Raw genomic sequence first — 12,501 nt, forward strand, 5'->3', positions numbered from 1 at the left:
GATTTTTTTTGCAGCTGATCTCTCTACTGGGTGACTTGAAATGTAGCTGAACTATATACAGGATGGTTTCTTTGTAGCTGATCTCTCTGTAACAGGTGATTTGTTTGCAGCTAAACTCTCTACATGGTGGTGTCTTTATAGCCGAACTCTCTACATGATGGTTTCTTTGTAGCTGAACTCTCTATAAGCTGACTTCGTCTAGCTGAACTCTCTACAGGGTGATTTTTTGTAGCTGAACTCTCTGCAGGGTGATTTGTTTGCAGCTGAACTCTCTACATGATGGTTTCTTTGTAGCTGAACTCTCTACAAGGTGACTTCGTCCAGTTGATCTCTCTACGGGGTGATTTGTTTCTAGCTGAACTCTCTACAGGTGATTTGTTTGCAGCTAAACTCTCTACATGGTGGTTTCTTTGTAGCTGAACTCTCTACAAGGTAACTTCTTCTCTACAGGGTGATTTGTTGTAGTTGAATTCTCTACTAGGTGGTTTGTATGAGGCTGAACTCTCTACATGGCGGTTTCTTTGTAGCTGAACTCTCTACAGAGTGATTTGTTTGCAGCTGAACTCTCTACATGATGGTTTCTTTGTAACTGAACACTCTACAAGGTGACTTCTTCTAGCATGATTTTTCTACAGGATGAATTGTTGTAGCTGAACTATCTACAAGGTAATTTCTTCTAGCTGATCTCTATACAGGGTGATTTGTTTGTAGCTGAACTCTCTGCAGGGTGATTTGTTTGCAGCTGAACTCTCTACATGATGGTTTCTTTGTAGCTGAACTCTCTACAAGGTGACTTCGTCCAGTTGATCTCTCTACGGGGTGATTTGTTTCTAGCTGAACTCTCTACATTTGAATTGTTTGCAGCTAAACTCTCTACATGGTGGTTTCTTTGTAGCTGAACTCTCTACAAGGTAACTTCTTCTCTACAGGGTGATTTGTTGTAGTTGAATTTTCTACTAGGTGGTTTGTATGAGGCTGAACTCTCTACATGGCGGTTTCTTTGTAGCTGAACTCTCTACAGAGTGATTTGTTTGCAGCTGAACTCTCTACATGATGGTTTCTTTGTAACTGAACACTCTACAAGGTGACTTCTTCTAGCATGATTTTTCTACAGGATGAATTGTTGTAGCTGAACTATCTACAAGGTAATTTCTTCTAGCTGATCTCTATACAGGGTGATTTGTTTGTAGTTGAATTCTGTACAGGTGGTTTCTTTGTAGCTGAACTCTGTACATGATGGTTTCTTTGTAGCTAAACTCTTTACAAGGTGACTTCTTCTAGCTGAACTCTCTACGGGGTAATTTCTTTGTAGCTGAACTCTCTATATGATGGTTTCTTTGTAAATGAACTCTCTACAAGGTGAATTCTTCTACCTGATCTCTCTACAGGGTGATTTGTTTGTAACTGAACTCTGTACAAGTGCGTTTTTGTGGGTGATCTCACTGCAGGTTGATTTGTTTGTAGCTGAACTCACTAAAGGGTGATTTTGCTTGTAGCTGAACTCCTTGCATTGTATCTAGTTTCTAGCTGATCTCTCTACAGGGTGATTTGTTTGTAGCTGATCTCTCTACAAGTTGATTTGTGTGTAGCTGATCTCTCTGCAGGTTGATTAATTTGCAGCCGACCTCTCTACAAGGTAATTTGTTTGTAGCTGAACTGTCTATAAAGTGATTTATTTGTAGCTGATCTCTCTGCAGGTTGATTTGTTTTAGCTGAACTCTCTACAGGGTGATTTACTTGTAGCTGAACTCCTTACATTGTGACTAGCTTCTAGCTGATCTCTCTACAGGGTGATTTGTTTGTAGCTGATCTCTCTACAAGTTGATTTGTGTGTAGCTGATCTTTCTACTGGTTGATTTGTTTGTAGCCGATCTCTCTACAGGGTAATTTGTTTGTAGCTGAATTCTGTACAAGGTACTTTTTTGTAGGTGATCTCACTGCAGGTTGATTTGTTTGTAGCTGAACTCACTAAAAGGTGATTTGCTTGTAGCTGAACTCCTTACATTGTGTCGAGTTTCTAGCTGATCTCTCTACAGAGTGATTTGTTTGTAGCTGAACTCTCTATAAGGTGATTTATTTGTAGCTGAACTCCTTACATTGTGTCGAGTTTCTAGCTGATCTCTCTACAGGGTGATTTGTTTGTAATTGATCTCTCTACAAGTTGATTTGTGTGTAGCTGATCTCTCTGTAGGTTGATTTGTTTGTAGCCGATCTCTCTATAGGGTAATTTGTTTGTAGCTGAACTCTCTATAAGGTGATTTGCTTGTAGTTGATCTCTCTGCAGGTTGATTTGTTTTAGCTGAACTCTCTACAGGCTGATTTGTTTGTAGCCGATCTCTCTACAGGGTAATTTGTTTGTAGCTGAACTCTCTACAAGTTGATTTGTGTGTAGCTGATCTCTCTGCAGGTTGATTTGTTTGTAGCCGATCTCTCTACATGGCAATTTGTTTGTAGCTGATCTCTCTACAGGGTGATTTTTTTTGTAGCTGACCTCTCTTCAGGGTGATTTGTTTCTAGCTGATCTCTCTACAGGGTGATTTTTTGTAGCTGACCTCTCTTCAGGGTGATTTGTTTCTAGCTGATTGCTCTACAGGTTGATTTGTTTGTAGATGAACTCTCTACAGGGTAATTTGCTTGTAGCTGAACTCCTTACTTTGTGTCTAGTTTGTAGCTGATCTCTCTACAGGGTGATTTGTTTGTAGCTGAACTCCTTACATTGTGTGTAGTTTCTAGCTGATCTTTCTACAGGGTGATTTGTTTGTAGCTGATCTGTCTACAAGTTGATTTGTGTGTATATAGATGATCTCTCTGCAGGTTGATTTGTTTGTAGCCGATCTCTCTACAGGTAATCTGTTTGTAGCTGAACTCTCTATAAGGTGATTTGTTTGTAGCTGATCTCTCTGCAGGTTGATTTGTTTTAGCTGAACTCTCTACAGGGTGATTGCTTGTAGCTGAACTCCTTACATTGTGTCTAGTTTCTAGCTGATGTCTCTACAGGGTGATTTTTTGTAGCTGAACTCTCTTCAGGGTGGTTTGTTTCTAGCTGATCTCTCTACAGGTAGATTTGTGTTGATTTGTTCATTGCTGATCGCTCTAAAGGTAATTGATTTGTTGCAGTTGAACACCCTGCAAAGTGTTTTGTTTGTAGCTGATCACTCTAAAGGGTAATTTGTTTGTAGCTGAACTCTCTCCACAGTGACTTGTGTGTAGCAGAATTCTGTGTAACTGAATTCTCTAGAGAGTGACTTAATTGTAGCTGAATTCTCTACACAGTGCATGACTTGTTTATAGCTGAACTTTCTTCAGTGTGACTTGTAATGTTCTGAATCTCTATAGTGGTATATTTGCTTAACTCTCCACATGGTGACTGTCTTCTTGCTGAACTGTCTATAAGATTAACTGTTTGCAGCTGAACTCCCTACAGAATAACTTGTGATGTAATAAAATTCTATAATGGAGTAAATAAATTAGCCGAATGCTCTATTAGGGTGACTGTTCTATTAGAGTATCTCGATCTCGCATTTGCTACACGGAGTTGGCTTTCGAATCATAACTCAGTGGTTTGTAATCCGATTCTTCTGTACTACTGCAAGGACTTTCTACGAAGATTATTCCAGCTATACACCGATTTTCAGCTCATTGCTCTAAGCGGTTTGCCTAGTAGGCGTGAAAACTAATACTTTTTTATTCATAAAAATCGATCGCGTAATTGTGACACAGATTGGGTTTTGTGTCATATCTCCGTGGTCTTTATCTCGATTCCTTTCAAACCACCAAAAGGCACTCCTACGATGGTTACTCCATCTACATAGCAATTTTCAACTCATTCCATGAAGCGGTTTACCCTGTAGGCGTGACAACAAATCGATCTTGTTTTACGCGAATAATCGGTCATAACTCCTGAACCATTCATCAGATTTGTACCAAATTTGATGCTAGGATTCGCCTTTGGACTCCCTTTCTGTGTGCCAAATTTCAAGGCGATCGGAGTACGCGTTTGCTTGTTATAGCAATTTTTGCAAGTGTGCGAAAAGACGAAGAAGAAAAAAAAAAAAACGAAGAAAAAAAAACGAAACTTTGGCAGCTCGTATCTCGGAAATGGCTGGAGCGATTTCCTTCAAATTTGGAATGTAGACTCCCTTGGCTGGCGGGCAAATGTGTAGCAAATTTGGTTCCAATCAGATAAGTGATCACCGAGATACAAAGGTGTGAAAATGACGTTTTCGTTCTTCCTGTCAATATACTCACGGTGTGGCGCTCCGGCTTCTTGGGCCGCACGACACACTACCGTGTGTCTTGATGTAATCATGGATTTTTAAAATAGCTATATATATGTAATCATGGAGATTTGGGTTTTTCTGGCCAAAAAATCACCCAAAAACCAACTTCACAATAAAACCTTCCTGACCCCTTGGTGGTATTGGTTAGTTATAACCAAGCCCAAAAGTGCCTTCAGTACGACCCTAAATACTTCCAATAGATTTTGTTTTTAAAATTTATTTAATGGAAATGTCTACTGACTGACTAACTGCCAGCCTACCTGCCTGATGCCTTCAGACAGCGTAACTCGATAACGGCTAAGACTGCGGGGTTGATTTTTTTACTGTTCGAGATCACTGCCCTTTGTCCTCCTTTGTGTTCCATTCCTTTTTGCTGACAGCCCAAGGTATCGATTTGTGGTAGCCCGATGGCTTCCCTGCATTTGTAAATGGGAATCATCCATATTCTCCTTAGTGACTGGATTGATTGCAAATGTCCTTGATTTGTAACACTGCAAACCAGAGCGGTCTAGGTTTGCCAAATTGCAAACCTAGACCGCTCTTTCTCCTAGTACCTAACATTTTACCACTCACAATTTATATCGCCAATAGCCTAGTTCATTGGCTACAATTTGCACCAAGCATGTTAAAATCCGTTATTCTCTCAAGGAGAAATGAGCTAATTTCTAATGCATGTGCAAACGTTGTACAGAAATGCCCACCCTTACCTTAGCTATAATAGAGATTGAAAGCTAGCAACTGCAGTGAGGACTCATGATGATGCAATCGATTTGCTGTGGAACCAAAGTTTTGATTATATCATTGCTTCATTGGAGTGTCAGCTTTGAAGTGGTTTATACTTCTGAGTTGGTAATGCAACCATCAGCAAATTATTATTATGTAGCCACAAATGCTATAACCTAAGCAAAGAAAAACATAGATATTAACTTGTAGTATATAGGCAGAAGAATTTGGAGCTAAAAACATTATTGTCATACCTAATTATAAGGTGTTCACTAATAATACTTACACTTAAAGCATAAAGGGCACGTTAGTGCTCCTTCAATATCTAGCTAAACACATTATTGTCAGTCTGAGACCTGTATGCCTGCTAAATTCATCATGGGTCTATCCATGCTTTCATGAGCCCATAAACAGCACGTTGACTTGAAGTGTACATATTGTGTGGTAATATATACATACCTGCAAGGAGGAGTACTTATGTATTTTATTTGATTGGATAGAAACATGCAAGGGTTTCCATAAAGTAGCCATTCTGCTATATCCCAGTTACTGTTCAGGAAGGGGCAGTAAATTCCTGATAAGCCCTTTTCTCGATTATACTGCTGTATTTATGTACTATGTATGCGTTACGATCATAAGAAGGAAAGGTTAAGTATTTAGATATCTGTTGTATTGTATGTACTCTGCATCTTTGCGTGTCTTTACAATTTCACAGATGGAAAGAAGAATTAGAAGAGCTGAAACAAAAACGTGTACGACTATTAGGAGACTGTTTGTTATCGTCCTCATTTCTGAGCTACCTCGGTGCCTTCTCATGGGACTTCCGTTATCAAATGCAAGTGGAGGACTGGCAAGCTGATGTTGTACAACGCGAGATTCCACTCAGTCAACCATTCAAGTTAGAAACATTGTTAACAAATGATGTTGAGATCAGTAAGTGGACATCTGAGTCATTACCACCTGATGAATTATCAATACAAAATGGAATACTCACCACAAATGCTAGCAGATACCCTCTCTGTATTGATCCTCAGCAGCAGGCTTTAAATTGGATCAGAAAGAAAGAAGAAAAGAATAATTTAAAGGTAGTTAGTTACTGTATGATCATTCCATACTTCGTATGTACTTCTGTTATTTAGATTTGTACTTTTAATGATCCTGACTTCATCAAGCAACTAGAACTTGCCATCAAGTTTGGTTTTCCATGTCTGTTTAAAGATGTTGATGAGTACATTGATCCAGTCATTGATTCTGTACTGGACAAAAACATTAAAGGTTGTGAATTCGATATGGTTCTCCTAGTATATTTATACATGCAAACTTAGGTTCTGGTAATCGTCAGACCATCACACTAGGAGACAAGGAGGTGGATTATGATCCAAACTTTAAACTCTACTTGAATACTAAACTAGCCAACCCCAAATACACACCAGCCATATTTGGAAGAACAATGATCATCAACTATACAGTAACACTGAAGGGGTTGGAAGATCAGCTACTCAGTGTGATTGTTGGGTTTGAGAAGAAAGAGTTAGAAGAGCAACGTGAAAGATTGATCCAAGAAACAAGGTAGACTTTTATGTTTTTGTAATGTTATAATGTCAAGGAGCTGTTTAAGTTTATAATTGCATAATAATCATTTGTTTATTTCATATTAGTGATAACAAGCGACTGTTGAAAGATTTAGAGGATACTTTGTTAAGAGAGTTAGCTACCTCTACTGGAAACATGTTGGACAATGAGGAACTGGTACAAACCTTGGAAGAAACTAAAGTTAAAGCTTCAGAGGTACAGAAAACATTATGTATATACATAAAACCTATATGTCTATTCTATGTACATTGCTATATATGTAGGTGTTTGCTAAACTGAAAGAAGCTCAAGTGACATCAGCAGACATCGACAAACTCAGAGATGGTTACAGACCAGCAGCAAGGAGAGGTGCTGTACTCTTCTTCATACTAGCTGACATGGCAGCCATCAACACAATGTACCAATACTCCCTCAGTTCTTACCTTGAAGTGTTCAACTATTCCCTTAAGAAGAGCCTCCCTGACTCTCACCTACCCAAGAGACTGAAGAATATCATGGACACACTTACACACAATGTATACAATTATGCTTGTACTGGTGAGTGTTAAAGTATTTGCATGAAGTTAGTTGTACTTTGCGTGGGAGGATCAAAGTGCCACCACTTACTGTATTTTTCATACTGTACCAATTAGCTGCATAACTGTACTGTATGAGTCATACAGTTATGCAAGGAATGTTACGAAAACAAACAGCATGTACATGACATTTTAAATAGCTAAAACTAATCCTACAAGTTGGTTCTATGACTAGAAATAGATTACATGAACACTGATCACGGAAAGTCAAAGCAACAACCCCACACAGACAGCACGATGGATCACGTGTGTGACACTGTCAAACGCTAAAACTAGCCAAACTAATGTTACCAGTTCATTCCACGACTACAATAGATTATATGATAACTTACTGATAGTCTGATCACCAAAAATTAAAGCAATTCAGAAAATCGCTTCAAGCAAGATGACCAGGAAGTATGACAAAACACTTAAAGCACCACCTATGTTTGTGTGTATGAAAAATACAGCACGAGGGGGTGTGTTGAGAGGCTAATACAGCACATGAGGTGAAGCTCTTGACACACAACCTTGAGCTATATTTTCCGTACACACGTGCAGTGGTGCTTTAACCTATAACATAATTGTAGCAATGAATGCTTTGCACAACATATTGTTCAAAGTCACTCTAATTTTTTATCATACCTATTGTTTATCTTACAGGTTTGTTTGAGGTGCACAAGTTATTATTCTCATTTCAAATGACAATTAAAATTCAAGAAGTAGAGGAGAGCTTACAACATGAAGAATTAGATTTCTTTATAAAGGGAAATATCTCATTGGAGAAGAGCTCTCGGCTCAAGCCATATAACTGGATTCCAGACCAGGGCTGGGAAGACATTATAAGGCTGAGTGAAATTAGCCCTGATGTGTTTGGTAGCTTACCTGGTGATGTGGAAAAGAGTGAAAAGGCATGGAAAGAAGTGAGCACTTATTGTAGTGTGAAATTTGATTTGCTGCAGTGATAATTATTGCAATTCATCTGTAGAATACTATAATTTATTGCATTGGTTCTTGTTTCTAGTGGTATGATCTGGACACTCCAGAATCTGCTACATTTCCTGAGAAATACTCAAGGAATCTCACTGACTTGCAGCAACTGATGTTGTTAAGATGTTTTAGAGTTGATCGTGTCTACCGAGCCATCACCAACTTTGTGACCCAGAGGATGGGAGAGAAATATGTCACACCACCTGTGATCAGTTTTGAGTCTGTGTTTGAACAGTCCAGTCCTCTGTCTCCCATTGTGTTCATATTGAGCCCTGGAGCTGACCCTGCTGGAGACCTAGGGAAACTGGCTGAGAGAATGGGATTTGGAGGGAACAGACTGAAATTCCTAGCCATGGGACAGGGTCAAGAGAAGGTAAATGAATACTTTTTCACACATAGCCAAGAATCCAAGATCACTTTCCCATTAACTTGTCCTAGCTTAAAGAGTTGTGTTAGCCATTATCTTTTAATTTTCCATGTTATTAACAACATAGACACAAATAGAAAGAAACTTCATTTTTTTGCCACTTATAGGTAGCCTTGCAACTACTGGAAACTGCTGCTTCAAGGGGTCACTGGCTGATGTTGCAGAATTGTCATTTGTTAGTTCGTTGGCTGAAGGACTTAGAAAAAGCTCTAGAGCTACTGCCCAAACCTCACCCTGATTTTAGACTCTGGCTAACCACTGCTCCTACGCCAGATTTTCCGATTGGTATTTTACAACGATCACTTAAGGTATCATCATGTTTGACTGAGTATTGTGTTACTGTATGTGTGAATGATCATGTCAGGTTGTGACAGAACCTCCCAATGGACTAAAGTTGAACTTACGTAGCACCTATCACAAGATTCCTGCATCAACACTTCGAGATTGTCCACATACAGCTTTCAGACCTCTTGTGTTTACTCTAGCGTTCTTCCATGCTGTTGTTCAAGAGAGGAGAAAGTATGGAAAGGTAACATTCACATGTAGAACACATAATAGTTTTATACACGTGTAAGTGTTTATTGTCACTGAGTTTTGTATAGCTACATGTGTTGTTGCTACATATTCTGATTTACACAGATTGGATGGAATGTATCATATGACTTCAATGAATCAGATTTCCGGGTGTGTATGGATATACTAAATACTTACCTCACTAAAGCTCATGAAAATGGAGACACCAAAATTCCTTGGGAGTCACTGAAATATCTAATAGGAGAGGTATACACATAATGTAGTACAGACAATTTGTTAACAACATTAATGTACAGGTTATGTATGGTGGAAGAGCAATTGATGACTTTGATAGAAGAGTACTGAAGACTTATATGGATGAATACATGGGAGACTTCATATTCGACACATTCCAACCTTTTCACTTCTTCAAGAATGTTGACGTGGATTACTGTATCCCTGAAGATGGCAACAAGGACACTTATGTGGAAGCTATTGAGGCACTACCACTGGCAAACACTCCTGAAGTATTTGGGTTACACTCTAATGCAGAAATTGGCTACTTTACTAGAGCAGCTAAAGACATGTGGTCACAACTGATAGAACTGCAGCCTCAAACTGGAGAATCTGGCTCTGGCATTAGTAGGGAAGAGTTTATTGCCAACATTGCTTCTGATATACAGGTGAGAAGACACCATAGCAAGTCAGTGACGTTTATCACATTGATCTTGTTACAGTCCAAGTTACCAGAGTTATACAAACTTGATGTGATCAGAAAGCAGCTTGGTGACGTGATATCACCCACCACCATTGTATTGCTACAAGAGTTGGAACGTTTTAACAAGTTAATCAAAAGAATATCAGTGTCTCTGAGCAACCTTCAGAAGGTTAACTCTTCATAAAGACGGTGGTGTTTTATGACAACCAAATTGTGTTATATTTGTACACAGGCACTGGCAGGAGAGGTTGGAATGAGTGTAGAACTTGATGAGTTATCCAAATCATTATATAATGGTCATCTTCCCTCAATATGGCGTGCATTAGCTCCTGCCACATTGAAATCACTAGGAAATTGGATGCTGCACTTCTTAAGAAGAAATGCTCAATACCAACAATGGGTTTGTATAGTTGTACAATCTACACACATCAACACATAACATATATACATTTAGGTAAAAGAGGGAGAGCCATATGTGATGTGGCTATCAGGTCTACACATTCCAGAGTCTTATCTTACAGCACTAGTACAGGCAACATGTAGGAAGAATGGTTGGCCACTAGATCGGTCCACTTTGTACACTGCAGTCACTGAGGTATGTAGCCATATTGTAGATGAATGTATTAGCTGTGATACAATATGTGTACATTTACTAATCAAATTGCTAGTAATATACTGTTATTCTTCTAGTATACTAATGCTGATCAGGTGTCTGAGAGAGCACCGTCAGGTTGTTATATTAGTGGACTGTATTTAGAAGGTGCCATCTGGGACCAGGAAAATCAATGTCTTCAGAAGTCTCTTCCTAAAGTTCTCATTGAAGAACTACCAATATTACGGATAATTCCTATTGAAGCACACCGTCTAAAACTTCAAGTAAGTACATTTTTACTTATAAAAGCCTGTCCATAAATTAGTATAGTTTATGTAATTGAACTGATAATGTCATATAGACACTGACAGTAGCACCTGATCTCCAGCTGCTAGTGCTGCAGCTCTGTCCATTTTACAAACATTGATTACTTAAAATAGCTAGTTATACCATTTACTACTGATACTTTAGACAAGTACCGTATTGCCTCGAATTACGGCCGATCTCGTATAAACGCCTGGTCCCGTTTAGTTGATACAATACAGCATCATAACAAAAAATAAACGCCAGGTCTCGAATAAATGCCAAGTCTCAAATAAACGTCTACTGCAGTCATTATTTTTAACAATTCTGGGCGGTGTTATAAACGATGAAGTGAAGAACGTTTTAGAGTTCCTTTTAAGCTTGAATCTGTAAAATATGCTGAGGGAAACATCAAGGAGAGTCCAGCACCAAGGTATGAAGTTGACTCGTGAGTGCTGATCAGGTATACAGGGGAGCCTCTTTATTACGGAAATTTTGGGACCCAGAATTTTTGGCCTTTTTGCTGTAATATAGAGGTTTTCTTCTTTCAGGGATAAAAAATGTATTAACCAGACCTGTGGGAGCCAAAATGTTTGTCCTCATTATGGAGTTTTTTTTCTATTTTGTCCTTAATTCGGGGAGTTTGTTAAGATAGGTTTTACTGTATAAGTGCCAGCCTCGTATAGTCGCTGGTCTCGCTTAGTAGCCGGGGTAAAAAGTTGCTTGAAATAAATAAATGACTGGGCTGTAGTTTGAGACTATACGGTACTATAGTGGCAAATTCTGGTTTCCAAGGAAACTGATTGGTGTGTGTGCACATGTGCATGCTATAGTGACATAGCAACTATTGAGGTAATCAAGTTAGTAAAAGTCATTTATTTTTATTTATATATTATCAAGTATGGCCACTTATTGTTAATTTTATGTTTCAGATCAGAAAGTTAGTGTGGGTGAGTGGCTCATTATTCATTACAATTTACATACACCTGACTGTTTTATTAGTTAGCCGAATGCTTTATTTGACTATCTTGATCTTTTATTAACTGACTCATTGATAAGTGAAAGGGTTAGTCCCTTTTCCTGACATTGGGATTGGCCCATCTAACCTTCTTTTCTCTGTGCCTAGGGATGTAAGCAAGTTAGTTTATATCTTCTATATAATCATTAAACATTGAAATGATGAAATAACAGTGAAAACTTCATGATAATGGCCAAATTTAGGTAGTGATACATACAGTAGCAATGCGGGCAGGCAATCTGAACATAAAATTATCAATAAGCCCAAGTGAGGTTCATTGAAGAGAATTCATATCGTAGCACTACCAACCCTAATAGAGCAGTCAAATGTGCCTTGCTTACAATATTCTTTCTAGCTTGCCCTTGTTCTAATGTAGTTGTGTTTGCGTGTGGATGTTGTGTGTAGATGTTTACAGGAGTGAGGAGCAAGCACACAACTGTCTTGGGGGTGTGCCCAGTTTTAACATTATTTTCCATAATTAATTTATCATAGTAATGTGTGAGTTTTTGCATTTCCTCACATTAGAACACATTCTGGACACCAGTTTACACCACATCAGATCGTCGTAATGCCATGGGAGTTGGTCTTGTGTTTGAAGCAGATCTTGCTACTAAGGAACATATTTCCCACTGGGTGTTACAAGGTGTGTGTCTACTACTGAACACGGACTGAACGACGACAATCACATGTTTAGCTAGTTATTGTTCCCCATTGTATATAGTAATGGATTGTACCACATGTCACATGAATTATATTTTTATGATGATATTAAATGCAATATTCAACTTGA

The 12,501-nt window shown here is 38.6% G+C and overlaps 1 protein-coding gene across 4 annotated transcripts in view; it reads left to right on the forward strand.

Moving 5' to 3' along the window:
* The window catches only part of LOC136245986 (dynein axonemal heavy chain 10-like), a 40,380-nt gene extending 27,879 nt beyond the window's left edge, over nt 1-12,501 (forward strand). For all 4 annotated transcript variants that reach the window (XM_066037434.1, XM_066037436.1, XM_066037435.1 and 1 more), the window contains 16 exons: nt 5,719-6,088; nt 6,143-6,278; nt 6,329-6,572; nt 6,662-6,791; nt 6,860-7,133; nt 7,814-8,073; nt 8,175-8,513; nt 8,675-8,875; nt 8,932-9,096; nt 9,207-9,347; nt 9,398-9,763; nt 9,818-9,967; nt 10,031-10,198; nt 10,253-10,393; nt 10,489-10,674; nt 12,237-12,501. In XM_066037434.1, the coding sequence (XP_065893506.1) occupies nt 5,719-6,088; nt 6,143-6,278; nt 6,329-6,572; nt 6,662-6,791; nt 6,860-7,133; nt 7,814-8,073; nt 8,175-8,513; nt 8,675-8,875; nt 8,932-9,096; nt 9,207-9,347; nt 9,398-9,763; nt 9,818-9,967; nt 10,031-10,198; nt 10,253-10,393; nt 10,489-10,674; nt 12,237-12,383 (3,418 nt within the window). In that variant the 3' untranslated portion in view covers nt 12,384-12,501. The remainder of the gene's footprint in view (nt 1-5,718; nt 6,089-6,142; nt 6,279-6,328; nt 6,573-6,661; nt 6,792-6,859; nt 7,134-7,813; nt 8,074-8,174; nt 8,514-8,674; nt 8,876-8,931; nt 9,097-9,206; nt 9,348-9,397; nt 9,764-9,817; nt 9,968-10,030; nt 10,199-10,252; nt 10,394-10,488; nt 10,675-12,236) is intronic.

The sequence above is a fragment of the Dysidea avara genome, chromosome 15 (genome assembly GCF_963678975.1).
Source record: "Dysidea avara chromosome 15, odDysAvar1.4, whole genome shotgun sequence".
Lineage (NCBI taxonomy): Eukaryota > Metazoa > Porifera > Demospongiae > Dictyoceratida > Dysideidae > Dysidea > Dysidea avara.